This window comes from Aspergillus niger (assembly GCF_000002855.4).
Source record: "Aspergillus niger supercontig An04".
Classification (NCBI taxonomy): Eukaryota; Fungi; Ascomycota; class Eurotiomycetes; order Eurotiales; family Aspergillaceae; genus Aspergillus; species Aspergillus niger.
Window position 1 is genome coordinate 1807093 of NT_166539.1, and position 15055 is coordinate 1822147.

At 50.2% G+C, this 15055-nt stretch overlaps 8 protein-coding genes across 8 annotated transcripts; 2 read left to right on the plus strand and 6 right to left on the minus strand.

Annotated features, from left to right (window-relative positions):
• Window positions 1-1114: 1114 nt before the first annotated feature.
• On the minus strand, window positions 1115-1612 carry An04g07300 (uncharacterized protein; the record flags this gene model as incomplete). Its single annotated transcript, XM_059747634.1, has 2 exons — window positions 1115-1336; window positions 1562-1612. The coding sequence occupies 2 exons, from the start codon at window positions 1610-1612 to the stop codon at window positions 1115-1117; spliced, it is 273 nt and encodes a 90-aa protein (XP_059603648.1).
• A 132-nt stretch (window positions 1613-1744) lies between these two features.
• Window positions 1745-2898, minus strand: An04g07310 (uncharacterized protein; the record flags this gene model as incomplete). Its single annotated transcript, XM_059747635.1, has 3 exons — window positions 1745-1983; window positions 2090-2164; window positions 2586-2898. The coding sequence occupies 3 exons, from the start codon at window positions 2896-2898 to the stop codon at window positions 1745-1747; spliced, it is 627 nt and encodes a 208-aa protein (XP_059603649.1).
• Window positions 2899-3441: 543 nt separating this feature from the next.
• On the plus strand, window positions 3442-5010 carry An04g07320 (uncharacterized protein; the record flags this gene model as incomplete). The annotated part of the gene is made up of 5 exons (XM_059747636.1): window positions 3442-4217; window positions 4585-4665; window positions 4703-4748; window positions 4913-4918; window positions 4969-5010. The coding sequence occupies 5 exons, from the start codon at window positions 3442-3444 to the stop codon at window positions 5008-5010; spliced, it is 951 nt and encodes a 316-aa protein (XP_059603650.1).
• An 805-nt stretch (window positions 5011-5815) lies between these two features.
• On the minus strand, window positions 5816-6512 carry An04g07330 (mitochondrial 54S ribosomal protein bL12m; the record flags this gene model as incomplete). Its single annotated transcript, XM_001402057.3, has 2 exons — window positions 5816-6139; window positions 6279-6512. The coding sequence occupies 2 exons, from the start codon at window positions 6510-6512 to the stop codon at window positions 5816-5818; spliced, it is 558 nt and encodes a 185-aa protein (XP_001402094.1).
• A 468-nt stretch (window positions 6513-6980) lies between these two features.
• An04g07340 (uncharacterized protein) lies at window positions 6981-8934 on the minus strand (the record flags this gene model as incomplete). Its single annotated transcript, XM_001402058.3, has 3 exons — window positions 6981-8260; window positions 8369-8739; window positions 8876-8934. The coding sequence occupies 3 exons, from the start codon at window positions 8932-8934 to the stop codon at window positions 6981-6983; spliced, it is 1710 nt and encodes a 569-aa protein (XP_001402095.1).
• A 1154-nt stretch (window positions 8935-10088) lies between these two features.
• Window positions 10089-10800, plus strand: An04g07350 (uncharacterized protein; the record flags this gene model as incomplete). The annotated part of the gene is made up of 4 exons (XM_059747637.1): window positions 10089-10251; window positions 10345-10436; window positions 10522-10756; window positions 10790-10800. 4 exons carry the CDS (start codon window positions 10089-10091, stop codon window positions 10798-10800), a joined length of 501 nt encoding a protein of 166 aa, XP_059603651.1.
• A 398-nt stretch (window positions 10801-11198) lies between these two features.
• An04g07360 (uncharacterized protein) lies at window positions 11199-12393 on the minus strand (the record flags this gene model as incomplete). Its single annotated transcript, XM_001402060.3, has 2 exons — window positions 11199-11937; window positions 11993-12393. 2 exons carry the CDS (start codon window positions 12391-12393, stop codon window positions 11199-11201), a joined length of 1140 nt encoding a protein of 379 aa, XP_001402097.3.
• Window positions 12394-13495: 1102 nt separating this feature from the next.
• On the minus strand, window positions 13496-14734 carry An04g07370 (uncharacterized protein; the record flags this gene model as incomplete). Its single annotated transcript, XM_001402061.1, has 1 exon — window positions 13496-14734. The coding sequence occupies one exon, from the start codon at window positions 14732-14734 to the stop codon at window positions 13496-13498; it is 1239 nt and encodes a 412-aa protein (XP_001402098.1).
• Window positions 14735-15055: the final 321 nt, after the last annotated feature.

Sequence of the window (15055 nt, forward strand, 5' to 3'; positions counted from 1 at the left end):
ACGACAAGTACTTCTGTCGCCGACTAATATTCCTTCCCCGCAGCACCAGGGGGGTTTACGATAACACAAATCAGCTGAGATGAAACAGCCAGTGTGATATGTGGCGGTGACCACCGATCGATCTTCTTTGCAAGGATAGGCATCATACCTAGTATCTTAGCCACAATGTGCAAATTGGTGTGTCCCAGGACCTCACTACAGGAATTATGGAGTACACTCAACGGCTTCCTCGAACTTCGCTGAGATTTGAATTGGAGGTGCTTTTTGCGATTCCCACTAAAAGTAAGCCAGCTCAACTCCCTTCTGCTTTCCTCTTTTGTAGTTCCATTATTGCAATCTTATCTGACCAATTAGTCCGCTTGTTTTATCATTGTGGTTCTGTCTTTCTCTGGACTAGTAATGATCAACGAAATTGATGGTTGTTGCGGAGAAAAGCTCACTATAAAATAGTCTTAGATTCGAAACGGCCCGTGCAAAAGACCCCGGTATCCACGACCAGCAATGACAAATCGGCAATAGTTAATCGCGAGCCTGTGAGAACGGGGGCTGGACGCGCCCACCACCATACTCCATATTCGTCCTTGTTTGTTCTGTTAAAGGTGCTCCTGGCTTAGGCATGCAAGAAGCTCAGTATGCAGGGCCCTGGTTTCGTGCTAAAGACGTGGGCACCAAAGTAACCTGAACATTGTCGGATGGAATTCGCAGTCCCGACACTAAGCAGCTGAACAGCCGTATTCGTCTAGCGTACGGAAAGATCCCCGACGGCCGTGTCCGGCTTTTGCGGTCAATGGCCCTTGTCCCATGCTCAATAATTCGTCCCGGGGGTTCATGGGCGATATCTATCAACACACCCTTCCAGGAATAGTGCTCTGTATATGGTCGATAGTTGAAAAACAACGGTGAACGTCCAGATCTGGACTCCACTATACAGTCTTCTAGCCGTTTCTACGAATCTTGCAGCACCATCTTTTTCCTACTTCCTTTCCGAGCTGCAGGATAGGCCAGCACCGGAACGCCGAGGCTCGCAAATCATCAGTATAGACCATTTATTCCTTGCACCGATCAGCTGCTGGAGGCCCATCTAGCTGCATTGCGTGGACGGGCTGCAGACTATCTAACGACGATAGCGACCATGGATAGCGATCCCAGAAATATGAACTGCACGGCTTACGGCGTACATGGAATGATATTCTTGCCAATCAAATGGTCGATTATGTTCGATCTGCGCTTTTATTCCCTGTTCTTTCCTGTCTTGTCGCCGCTCACTCGTTGGAACCTGGCTCACGGAGTCGAACATCTCACCCGATGGTTCCTGCTGGGCTTCCAGATCATCGCGCTTTAAAAAAATTTAATCCTTCGGCAGCAGATCGCCCTAGTTCCCCGGGAAGTGGGTAATAATTGGGCGCCTTGGTAAACACAGTTCACGCCTTCGCCTAGGCACTTAGCAAGCGATTCGTTGCATATACGGGATCCCATTCCGTTATTGGCCATCGCAAGGAAGATAGTCCCTCATTAAGATACTGCTTACCACTTCGACGAATACGAGTTGCCCACGGCATACCAGGGTCAGTCTTTCATTGCTTTGACCAATGGTTTTCCGCACGGCCGTCATACTGCGTCGTCTGCAGAACTAAAAGGGACCCATAGCAAAAGTGGCTCGTCTACTGGAACCTTACTAGTAATTGCGATGGTCGCGCAAAGTTCCGGACAGTGTACAGACCAACACACTGGGCACTAGGAAAACCTACGCTTCTTTTGTCAAATACGGGAAAAATGGGACCTCGGAAAAACTCATGATAGAATAAAGATTTCTAAGATTCGGGGATATATACGGCTGGATCCTGTCAGGGACGCAGTGTTGCTGCATGTCTGAATACTTCACAATGCCACACACATACGCAGTGGGCACGCACAGGCTCTCACAAAAGCATCGACCAGCCCGTTTCCCCAGATCCATTTCTTCTCTTGCACGGCCACAGGCAACTATAGAGTGCCAATAAACACTTGATATTTTACTGCTTGGCTTAGGGTTAGTACCACGCTCCTGTCCATTCTTCCTCCTTCCGGGCTGGTCATCAGACACGCTTACTTCGCGTTTCTACAAGGTCACTACTCCAGTTGCTTGCCTTGCCGCTACTTGCGCCGGTGTGAGTTGTGCTACGATCTGGTTGGGCAGAGGTGGGCAGTCCCCTTTTCTTTTTCCTCCTTCATCTTGACTACCTTTTTCCGCGCTTCGGGACCCTCCTCAGACAATTGCTTTGTGGTCTGCCTCTGAAAATCGTCAAAGAGAGCTAACGTATGCATATCGCCTCAGCCAGCTACTTCGGTAGGTTGGAACAACCGCCCACGTCAGGTCATGTTATTTGCACCTTTGGCCTTAAAGGAAGCATCTCAAAACCTACCGCCCACAGTTAACCTGTGGACTTTTGAAAATCTTTGGCGCTGGGTATACCGTTACGTAGTACATGGCCAAATTGTCCCAGCGGGCTTCTGACCCCTGTTAATTGTTCCTCCCATATCGGGCCTCATTCCACCTTTCCTTCTAAGTTGACGAAACCTTGCTTGACCGATTTCGTGTTCCCTACCGTGGATGCCTAGCCCGCGAACACAACGGGAGATCAGCTTCTGGCACTTTTCAGTGAGAGCAGGCCCTAGAAGAAAGAAAAAATTATACGGACTTCCAAACGTCCGCAGAATTTTCATAGATGTCTCGAACCCCGCTACCGCATTGGATGTATCCCGCATCCAGTGGCCAACCGTCGGATGCAAGATCCTACGCCGCTGGTGACGATCACCAGATGTTGACGATGCCAAATCGATTCCACGCTCTAGAAGATCCCCCACGCTTCCTTTATCCTGACAATCAGGGCTACCCTCCGGGTTATATACATCCCGCATCAAACTCCAGAGCTTCTTATCACGCCAGAACTTGGGACAGTCTCGCAGACCCCAAATTTAATCCTACGCCAATACCGGCTGCCAATCATAGTGCCTTTCCTCCATATGGGGCCCAAAGGTCAAATACCATGAGAGGCGTGGAGTATGCCTCCGCCTCAACCTCTGTCTCTAGCCCTTATCAGGATTCCTCCAGTTACAGCCGCGGTTCTATTGGTTCTATTTCCGGGACACGGACAAATGACGTGGAGTCTCAGTATAAACCCCCCTTCTATCTCCATACAAGCAGCCCTAGTCTTATCTGCCTGGAGTTATGATACCATGATCGTGGTCAAATGTGCATACTCCCGCTGTCTCGCCTCGAGCTGTGGTGCTTCGTAACTCCCTTGATAACCATTATGCTAATGTGATTCGTACAGGTACAGTAGCAGCTCAGCAACCTTTCCAAGCCCCGTTCACTCTGAAGAGAGCTCAGCAATGTATCCTGCGCTTGCACCACCCATAAAACCCCAGGTACAACAGCATCAGCGACACACCACGTCCAGCATGCCTTCTGGGTTCGAAAGATTGCTTCACCACTCACCAACTCCGTCACCCCCGCCACGAAGAACCTCCACAACATCACGCTATCACCTCTTCATCCGACAACAGCCCATCGCAGCCCGGGCTTGTGGTGCCGGTGACCGAGACCGCCGCCCTGTAGACCCACCTCCAATCCTCCAGTTGCTGTTAACGGACTTTGACCCCAGCACATCAGATGATATCAATGTCCTTCAAGATCCGCGCTTTACCGTTGGTTGCTTCTTGGTTCCCGAAACGCGGGGTTCGATCTCGTCCGATCTGGATGGTGATAGTGCACTTCGAGAGGACCGTCTCGGGACTGCTCCTGGTCAATCTACACCATTGCTTTCGGGAAAAGCATTTGTCCCACCTTTCTTTGTCGATGAAGATCCAGACCCAGCAACTGCTCCTAATCATCCATCAACGTATGATTTTCACCTACCGGAAAAAAGGATGCAGCTCGCCCCGTCATCATCCAACGGAGCCAAACAGCCCGCAGCATTTTTCATATTCTCCGATCTCTCCGTGCGTACAGCTGGACTGTATCGCTTGCAATTCCGGCTCATGAACTGGGGCCTCGTTGAGGACACAGGACAATCGATGCCCGTCCTTGCCGAAGTATGGTCTGATCCTTTTCGCGTCTTCCCTGCCAAAGACTTTCCCGGGATGCGAGACTCCTCACGTCTCACGGAAGGTCTCAAGGAACTAGGTTTTGTCGAACTGAAAACCAGGGGAAAAGGAAAAGGGAAGGGCCGACGGAGGTAACTTAGAAGCGAGACGGGATATGATACGGATGAATGAGTGAACGCAACGCTGGTCGGGAATCTTACGAATTGGTTTGATCTGCTTCTCGTCTTTCTTTTCTTTTCTTTCCCTCCCCGCTCCGGCGTTCTCTACCTCTTCCTCCCTCTCTATTGCATATCGTGGTCATTTTTCTCTTCTATGACATCGTCGCATGATCCTGTCTGACGGAAATATGAATTTGGAGGAATATATATGATGCTATTACAAGGTTATATTGATATGATATGGAGTTTGGATCGGGCACTCGAGTATAAGAGATGCAGGTGCCTACGCCGATGTTGATATTGATTATAGGAATCGACAGGAGACTATATATACCACCAGTCATAAGAGTTACATTAGTCTATACATGGTACTAGTTCATAAAGACGCCTACTTATTACATAGAGACCCCTCCCTCACTTAGTGAGTTGTAGCTGGATACTGATTGCTACGTCAGTAGTATGGAAGCGTCAGACGTTTCAGATGGCCAGTTATGTTGGTTGGTAGTAAGAAATTTATATTCCATTCATATTACGGCAATGCCGAGTAGTTATTATAGTACCATATAATAGTCCTGATCCTCTCCAACTATCTTACTTATAGACCATCGTGATTGTATCTGTCGGGTGGTAAAGATGCGTGGTAATAGTATTTACCGATTATATTACAGATACTAGTAAGTGATTATATATCATGATGAACTTTATAGTACTTACGACTATATAGATCGAGTTGCTAAAATTACCAGAGCCCAGCTCGCCATCGTAGGAATGGTGATACCAACAATGAGGCTTACTTGCATTCAATACCGCTAGAATAGGAGACGAAATGGCAGAATATAAAGTGCAAGAACTGGAATGAGACAATTAAGGGTGAAAGTGGCCGGGAATGACAGTTCGTTGGGCGGAGTCAAAGTCGGGCGGCGCCGTGGCTCCGCAGGGAAATTCTCGTGGTACCGTTCCTGGCCCGTCGGTTAGTCTCACTGCAATTAGTAATGACGAATGCAATAATGAAAGCTTTCCTATTAGTCTCGGGTTGTATGAGGAGGAGACTATAACTACGAAACATGAGAGAGGTGGAGATTTCACAGCTCTTCGAAAGCCGACCGTCCTGATAAATCTACCAGTGCCTATGACGTGCCCGTGCCCGGTTTACAGGCCGGGGGCCATAAAAGCAAACAGATCCACGTCCATATCCAGCTTGTTTCAACATTGTCCATTCAATGCGATAATAATGTACACTCGCCGCCTTTTTCCCGCTTTCCGGTTTATATCAGAACAGTCTTAAGAGATATATGACGGAGAAAAGAAAAGAGATAGGATAAAAACACACACACACACACACACACACACAATACATGACGGAATAAGAAAAAGGGTGGTGCGAGACAAAACTCCAGCATGATGAGATGCAGTCCAATCACAACGTCCAGACCATCCAGGTAGCCTCTCCCTCTTCCCTTTCCCCCTTCGCTCATCCGCTTAGAACGAAGGAGGTGGGAAGATGAAAGCTTAGGGTGACCCGGTAGCATTAAAAAAAGTCCCCGAAAGCAGAGTAGTATAGAAGTCCCAGTTTAGTCCATAGTGGCCTTGGCGCCCACGGCCTTGAGGGTCTCCACGATCTTCTCGGCCTCCTCCTTGGGCACAGACTCCTTCAGGACCTTGGGAACGGACTCGACGAACTTCTTGCTGTCGACCAGGGACAGGCCGAGGAGGGTCTTGATCTCCTTGATGACCTTGGCCTTGGAGGAGGCGTCAACGGACTCGAGCTTCAGGTTGAAAAGGGTCTTCTCCTGCTGGGCGGGAGCAGCCTCCTCTTCCTCAGCAGCGGCGGGAGCGGCGGGAGCAGCGCCCACGGCGAAACCGCCAACGGGCAGGTCGGGGATGTTCAGGCGGGTCTAAGATGACAATGTGCAAGTCAGTATCGAGCTCAATGTGATTCGACAAGCATCAATCCACCACAATGGATGGAATACAGCCCAAAACGGGCACGGTGCGGAGTTTGCGACACAGATCCGGGGATGCAAAACAACGCACCTTCAGGGTGGACACAAGGTCGGCGGTCTCAAGCAGGGTCAATTGGCTGATCTGGTCGACAATCTGGGTGATCTTGGGGTTGGCAGGAGCAGCAGCAGCCTCCGCCTCAGTGGATTGCCATCTCCGGCTGAGTGTGCGCTGGGACAGGTATGTCGTGGGAGCAAGGCGCAGAGAAGCGGTAGGGCGGACGATCTGTCTGCAGCAGCGAGCTGCGGCCTGGGCGGAAACGGACATGATGGACGGAAGGTGAGGACGAACGGAACGGGAACAGGGAGAGACGTAGGACCGTGGGGGAGGGTGACCAAGGGATTGAAGCTGCTCGAGATATCGAATTACTCGAAGAAGGCCTTTGCGGGAAAAGAAAGTCGAGCGTCGGCCCGGAAAATCCAGTCGCATCACGTGATGTGACTGACCGCCCGCCTATCGGTGCTGCTGCTTATACAAAGTAGATTATCTCCAATATGGAAAGGCCTCGAATAAATACAACATTCTACTCTAAATCTAAAGTTGAGACTGGCCTCACTGTAAACAGTTACCTTGACTTGGTCCAAAGTATCCACATGAACAGAATTACTACCACTACTACCACACAAAGCATTATACACTCCCGGGCATGCCGGGTTGACGTTCATGATTATCGTGTCTCTATCACATTTTGAGTTTTAGACCACATTGAAAATACCGCTCTTCGACGCCTCATATTTAGTCCTCGTCCCAGTTGGGGTTGGGACCCGGGGGCTTGGGTCCACCCGCCTGTCGAGCAACGATAATCTGGTCGACGCTGAGGACTGTCCGGGCGGACTCACTCGCGAGTCTAATGGCCCAGCTCTTAGATGCAAGCAAGTCCAGAATACCTTCATCCACAGTGTCAAGAGTGCCGGTCGAAGAAGGTCCCACCTCCAGATCGACACCAGTAGTCCAGTAAGGCTCCTCTTCGGAGCTACCTTCTTCCTCCGACTCCTCTGACGATTCGCCATTGGCGCTCGTGTGATGATGGGCAGTGTAGAGACGAGAGAGAACCTCAGTAGCGTCCAAGCCAGCGGACTCCGCCAGAGTACGAGGGATCACCTCGAAAGCTTCGGCGTACTTGCGGATAGCGTGCTGGGGCAATCCGGGAGTGCGATCGGCGAACGCAGAGATCTTCTCAACAAGCTGAATCTCGGTAGCACCGGCGCCAGGAACCAGACGGGGGTCCTTAGTGATAGCTTTGACGGCGTTGACACCGTCGTCAATGGCACGCTCGACGTCATCCAGGTGGTTCTGGGTGGCACCGCGCAGGACGATAGTAGATGTGCGAGTAACAGCATTGGAATCTTCTTGACGGAAAACAGTGACACGGTCTCCGCCAATCTCAGTGGTCTCGACGATGTCGATAGAGCCCATCTCATCGGGCATAGGAGCACCCAGACGAGCGAGAGGAGTGGCACCCACCACGCGGCAGAGACGGCGCAGCTCGAACTTGGACAAGATCTTGACAACAAGGATGTTGAAACGGTTCAGGTAGTGCATGGCGAGATCACCGATCGTGGAACCGCAAACAAGGACACGAAGGCCGGAATCGTAAAGCTCCTTGATGGCCGCTTCCAAACGCTCCTCCTCGCCCTTCGAGAAGTCCAACATCTCCTGCGCGTTCTTCAGGAGCACAGTACCCTTGGTCTCGGTCTGAGAGATATCAATGGGGCAGCTGAAGACACCGACCTTGGCCTTCTGCGCCTTCTTGACCACACCATCAGGCTCCCGACCAAGAACCATACCCTTCACGACGCGGGACTGTTCCAAGCTACCACCCATGATCTTCACAACGCGGACGTTATCGACGTTAAAGTTGACGGGGTTCTTGGGCAGAACGGCGAGGACGGCCTCGGCAACCAAGGAGGCCAAGATGTCTTCGGTTCCAGATTGCTTGCTGGCGACAACGGTACGGAGAGCCTTGCTCAGTTCGGTTTGAGAGCGAAGGTCCTGCAGGCGATCAACTTCGAGGCCTACAGATGAATCCGTACGTTAGTAAGTGGGAGAGAAGAGATCAGGATAGCCAATGGACCGGTAGCCCCTGAATGTGGTATAGAACGTATAGTCTGAGAACAACGCACCTTCCAGCACCTGAAGAGCGAAGTTCTGTGCCTTCTCATAACCCTGCGTGATATCACTTGTCTTCAAGCCCATCCGCAACAATTCCTCAGCCTTCTTCAGCAACTCTCCCGCCAGGATAATGACCATGTTGGTACCGTCACCCATCTCCGCATCCTGCTGTTGACTGGCCATCACGAGCAACTTGGCAGCGGGGTGCACAACGTCCAACTCGCGCAAAATCGTAGCGGCATCGGAGGTGAGGATCATCTTTTGCAGGTGGTTAATCACGATCTTGTTGCGACCGTACGGGCCAAGCGACGTGAGGACGGTCTGGGCGATAGCCTGGCAGGCTTCAATGTTGCGGATGACCGCACCGTCTTCGGCATCATGACTATGAAGGGAATCATATTAGTCAATGAATGGAACAATCTCAGCATTGCCAGGGATTGCCGGTGCCTGATATTAAACTCCCGCCATGGTCGAGGGACCTGAGGGGCGGGACATTCCACCACGGGGGGTTCGCTCACCTCTGATACCCAGGCTTGAAGAGACCAGCCTGGGAAGGGCCAGGCATAGACAACGACATGATGACAAAATCCTTCCACTGGCGTTCCGGGAAGAATTAATGAAAGTAAAGATGGGGGACACTGCCACGACGCTGTCCTGAAGCTGTTCTGGGAATTTTCGACGGAGCTTCGAGACGGTCTGGCGGCGGTTGTTTGTTTGGTTTGCACCCGGAGGGGCTCTCTCTTTTGCCTGTTTTAGTAAACCATCACAACAACATCACTACCGTACTACCGACGCTTAGAAGATAGTATTCTTCTACCTCATATCGTGATGGTGCGCTGTCCCTGCCTTCTTTGGTATACAAGATGAGATGATTCCACTAGGTCACCCCGGTCTCCTACACAGAGTCACATCTCTTGTCCCCTCGCAATCAAGCTTGTCAGGCTGTTGCTGGATGCAGGATGTCTCGCACTGACTGAGCTCTTACAACCAGACCAGAAAGGGGAGAGTAGAGATGCAATAAGAGTGTCAATGAATTCCGCGGGGACAGTCACAGACATTATGCGCGGTGCATACTTCCCAACCTCTTGGCCTCGTGCCCCATTTAATTGAGCACGGAACTATTATTTAGGTGCTCTTCTGGATCAGAACTATTTCAGTGACATGCAAGTTATCGCACTTCTTTAATAGTGACTGCCCTTGGGTTCAAAGCACCATCATTAGAGGCCATACACAGAAAGGAATACAATAGCTCCTATTAGCCAACCTTGTCTCCTACCCTCTGGCCTTTCAGCGCACTTCAGGAGCATCCTGTTAAGGATTGATGCTCGCTCCTCTTCGTTTCAAGAGAGAGAATGTCCCAAATGAAAGCAAGAGCATAATCGTAAAATTGAATTACCTTTGCGCCCTATGCTCTTCTCGTTTTCAGATTCGGCCGCTTCATACCAGTGCCCATACTGCTCTACACCCCGAATGACAGGATAGACATGGCCGAGCTAAACTCCGTGGACATCATTGCAAATCAGAATCCTACCAACGTATTTGATGAAGTTCATCAGCATGAATGTAAACATGTACCGTCAATGAGCCACCGTAATTTGTCCAGCATTCCATCTACTCCGGACATATAAAACAGTGCTCTTATACTCACCCTACCTTAACTCATTCCATCCAGCCTTGCGATATCAACTACTACCATCACTTCCTCAGAAATTCTACAAACATATTCCCACAATGCACTCCGCCAGTTTGTTCTCACTTCTAATAACCCTATGCACCCTCCTCCTCTACTCTTCCCCAGCCCAAGCAAGCCCCCAAGCCACCACCATCCAATCCGACCACAACAACCCCCTCAACTGGATCCAGAAAACTCACGACCGCCTCGGCAACTTCGACGGTAGCATCTCCAATGGCTTTCCTCTACTGCAAACAGCATATGAGATGTACCAGCTCTCCAAGAACTTGGAAATGCATACGTAGAACACCCCAGCATTCGACGACGAGGACAGCGCTACCCTCTACAATGGAACAGTCGAGTTCCAAACAGCTGCTTCGGATCTTGTTAATCGCTTTTCTACCGAGGTATATAGTCCATATTATATTTGAATACAGTATATACTCTATAGGCTTGACTTGGATTGTGACTTACGTTGTGGGTATTGTCTAGGTTCCTAATTTCCGCAACATGAATGCATTGCCCGTGGCTCGCATGGTCCTTCAATACGTTCATGACAAGAATGCGGCTACTGTGAATGATTTGGCATCTAAGGTAACAGAGCCTCATAAAGAGGCTTTCAGGAACGCAACGGGAGATATTGAGGATATTATGCCGCGGCTTTCCGGACTATGGATGCGGCGAAGGCGGAGAATTCGGGAAATTGATGGTAGCTTGAGGGAGAGATGTGAGAGGTATTATAGAAACTATCTGTATCTAGTGGTTGGTTGAGAGTAAGGGCCATTACAGGAGTATAATTTAACTGTGGACGGAAAGAATGCTAGTTCCAAAGAGTGACAATGACTCGAACCTATCGTGGTGTTAAAAGACATACTGTATACAACCTGGTTACTCTGCTGAGTCTATACGTGAATACTCTGGAACGTGGTAACATTCCGAAGAAAAATTTAGAACTGCAAAACACAAAGCATCTAATGCTTCAGATGATTTCTTTTGCTACGACCTAGGGTAAGTTCTCCTTAGAATAGTCAATTCCTATTAGCCTAAAAATAGTGCGAATGATATGATAAAAACGACGCCATGCATTCAGAGGTAACGAATCGAAGAGACATCAGGTGCATTGCACACGCAGCAAACCTCAATGCCGTATGCCTGGCGGGCCCGATATCTCATCTAACTGGCTTTCTTGGTGACAATAGTTCATTTTCTCCTCGAGGTTGGGCGGGTCGATGAGGTAGTGCCACTCTGTTCGCGGAAAACCCGTTGTTAGACGTCACATGCGACACGAAGTTGTATCCTGGGTGGTCGGGAAGCATTGTCCACACTTCTAGGGGGACAGTTATCAGAAGGACTGTGGAGTGGCTTTGGAACGTGGCTTCAATCTTAATGTCCACACTGAGCACGTCTTCTGGTATGTTGCTAGATAACCAGGCCTCCCAGGCCTTGACATCGCGTTCACTGTGGTCATCTTTCACTTCTATAGATAGAAGGACACGTTCAGAAAAGCGAGGGTGGCGGCTTGGGCGAAAATCACGGATACTCAATGGCTTAAGCGTAATGCTAGGGTGATTAGACTTCGGTATGTGAACAGGACATGCTCCCACCTGATTCTGGGATGCGTTTCTGAAAAGACGGGCAAAAAGTGAAGCCACCGTGATGGGTGCCCCATTGTTGTCCACCAAGGCATCTATGAGAACCCGAGTTAAACAAAAGTTGAGGTTTGCCGAACTGGCCTGCTCCCAGCCGCAGGCCGCGATGGCTTCAGGGCCATCCCATAACCCAATCGACCCGGCCGAGCAGCAATCGAAAATATAGAGGCAATCGCCCTCAAGGGTCTCACACGAGTAGAGAACAGACTTTATGTTGAGGCGGGGCCCAGCAATGGTTCCATCAGCGTTGGACTCGCCGCTATACAATCACCGTTAGAATCTTTATGTATTGTTGGTGGGGAAGCTAGACTTACGCAATCGTCCACGAAAGGTCTTCTGGGCCCATACCGGCGGCATGGCCTGAGTAGACGTAGATCCTTAACGTATTCTTGTTGGCCCGTTCGAGAGACCAGTTGACGAGCTTGCTGTTCAGTAGAGCGGCCGAATTTTGGGTCGGGATTTCATAAGATTCGCAATGGTACGCATATACTCGAGTCAGAAATTCCAGAAGCTCGGTCTCCAAACTTGCGACACCCATCGTGTCGTTTGACCAATGGAATGCAATCACTTCAACTGCTTCATAATTACCACCGAAAGCAATTGAGTGGTTTACTGCGGCCTGAAGGTTGGTCGCCAAATCTCGCAGAGTGTGCAAGCTCTGTTCCCGACGCTGTTGCCTGGTTAGGCGCGGCCGCAGAGCGCTCGACTGGCTCATGACGAGGCGCTTTCCCTCGATAGAAACAACAAACTTGAGAGAGGGACGAATCGAAGTACCGAGTCGAAGACAAAGGACGGGGGATACAGCCGGTCAACAACGAGGGATCAGATAGTACGATATTCCGGTTCACAAACTGCACGAGATATCTTGAGAGAGACTGTCAGTCGAAAGGCCCCAGACTGATAGATTGACGAGTGTGAAGGATGGAAGAGACAGGAGAAGGGAAAAGAGAAGCTTGATGTCAAGAGACAATACTGAGGTAACACATCTCACATCCAAAACTTTCAGGTGCTATATAGTACGTCACAATTCACTAAGAATCAAGCAGACCAGTAGCTAGATCTAGCCACAATATTGACAAACAAATTGGAAGTCGGGATTGGAACTTCATTGGTTTGTGTGTGTTAATCTTTCTATTCACTGTTTTAGCTTGTTTCCGCAATGCCAGAGTCTATACTATTATCTATTTCTGACTTTTCAGCTAGATCAGCAATTCCGTCGTTTATCTATATATATTCTGAATATAGACAATACAGATAAGATACAAATGATATGTCAATACGTGAATAAATAGAGAAGATTATGGTTCTCTCTATAGGTACAGCCAGAAGGCTCCTCAAGTTCTTGTACATAAGTTGTAGAAATCTATAAGAAAAATTGGGTAGAGCGAAAAAGTCTTAAAAAATTTCCCTACACGGCTTAGTATAGAGACAGCAAGAGGGAGGACTATGAATCAGAAGTATGCTCTGTGGACTTGTTATAAGTTTCTCTTATAATACTGCGCATGTATAGAGAAACTTCCGATATGGTAACCTCCGAGGTTGGTGGCCGCGGGATTCGAACCTGTACTATACTTTGTTATACTGGATGTGGGTACTCCGTAGAAAAGCACTACCAAACTTGGTTGGTTAGCGGAGGTAAGGCCTTACAGCGGTCAAGGCCACACACAGTCTTTAGTTACCACGCACGCACCCTCACGTTAGTTCCATCCTCACCTTGCGGCATCATCACAGGATAACAAACACCCAGCAAGCTGGCCTCTATCCTCCGCGCAACCCCAACAAGATCATCAAGAACACCTGTTCAAGCAAGATCCAGACTACGACAACTCAACGCTCTCACACTCCTCCAGCGGCCTCAGATTAAACGCCTTATACCCGCCCTGCCAACTCAACCCGACCCTTTCCCGCGCATACTGCCTCATCTCCTCCTCATACCTCGCGACGACATCCCCTCCACCCACCGTTTCACTCCCACCCTCCTTTGCCTCCACCATCCTCTCAACCAGCACCGCCGCATCCCTCAACGCCGTATTTACCCCCTGCCCACCAGTGGGCGGCATAACATGAACCGCATCCCCAAGAAGGGTGACCCTCGAATTACTCTCCCAAGCCGGCAAATCCGGCCTAACAGACGCCATCCTCAGCGTTGAAGTCTGCTCGACATCCTGCTCCTCCAGCAATACCCTCACAGAGGGATGCCAATCACTCGTCAACTCAAGCGACAACCGAGCCGACTCCTCCCCATCCAACCTGAGAACCTTCTCATCCGGCATATTCACAAAAGACCGATGAACAAGCAACACCCAATACAGATAATCCTCCGGCACCTTAACGCTTCCTCCCTCAAATTCAACGTCACCCTTCGGCATCCTCATTGGCTCAAACAACAACGTCTTCGGCGCCTCCTCCCTCAAATCCCTCGCAAGCGACATCCCCCTCCTGGCGCATTCATTCAACCTCCCCTCCACATCCTCCGTGATCCCCGTCTTCCCAAAGATCATTCTCATCCCCGTATCCACAAATGGATACCACGGCACCAACTGCCTCCTAACCCGCGACCTCGCTCCATCCGCACCAACAAGCAACCCTCCAACCGCGGAACTACCATCCGCGAAATGCGCGACTACACAATCATCCTTCACCTCATACCGCTCGAACCGCTTCCCGAAATGCACATTCTCCTCCCCAAGACGCTGCAGAAGGACCTCGCGCATCGTCCCCCGGTCCACAGTGTACGGTCTGGCTCCGTGGATCCCGGGCGGCGGACCACCACCACCACCAGCGGGGAGGGGTTCTCCGGTCAGTGCGTCGAGTCGGACTCCGACACCTGGGAGACCGTCATCCAGGGCAGCAGTTTTCTCGAATAGGGACCACATTTCGGGGGTGAGGAGGGTGCGGAGATTTTCTTGCATCACGCGTAGTCTGTAGCCTTGGGCGCGAAAGTCTTGCTTTGCGTCTCGTTCGAAGACGCTGAAGGGGATGTTGTGCTTGCGGAGACCTTGGGCTAGGGCGAGGCCGCCGAGGCCGCCGCCGGCTATCAGGACGCGGTTGGACATGAGGCTATGGGGTTGTAGGTGGGTAGGTGAGTAGTAGTGATTGTAAAAGAAGGTATAAATGATTAGAGATGTAAGTGATAGAAGAAGTAGAGTATTGTAGTTTGGCTCATAGGTAGGCACATCAAGGATCTATATACAAAGGAGGACTGGTTTAGCGTCGGTGGTTGATTGGGCCCGACTCACCGATCAAGCCTAGACGGCGCTGTAGCTCCGATTGACCGTCTTACTGGGGTTGAGCTATTAAATCCATCAATCTGTTTAGGAGCTAGTATTTATTTGATAATTGGCATAACTCATTGCCAGAAGATAGACTTCTCATAG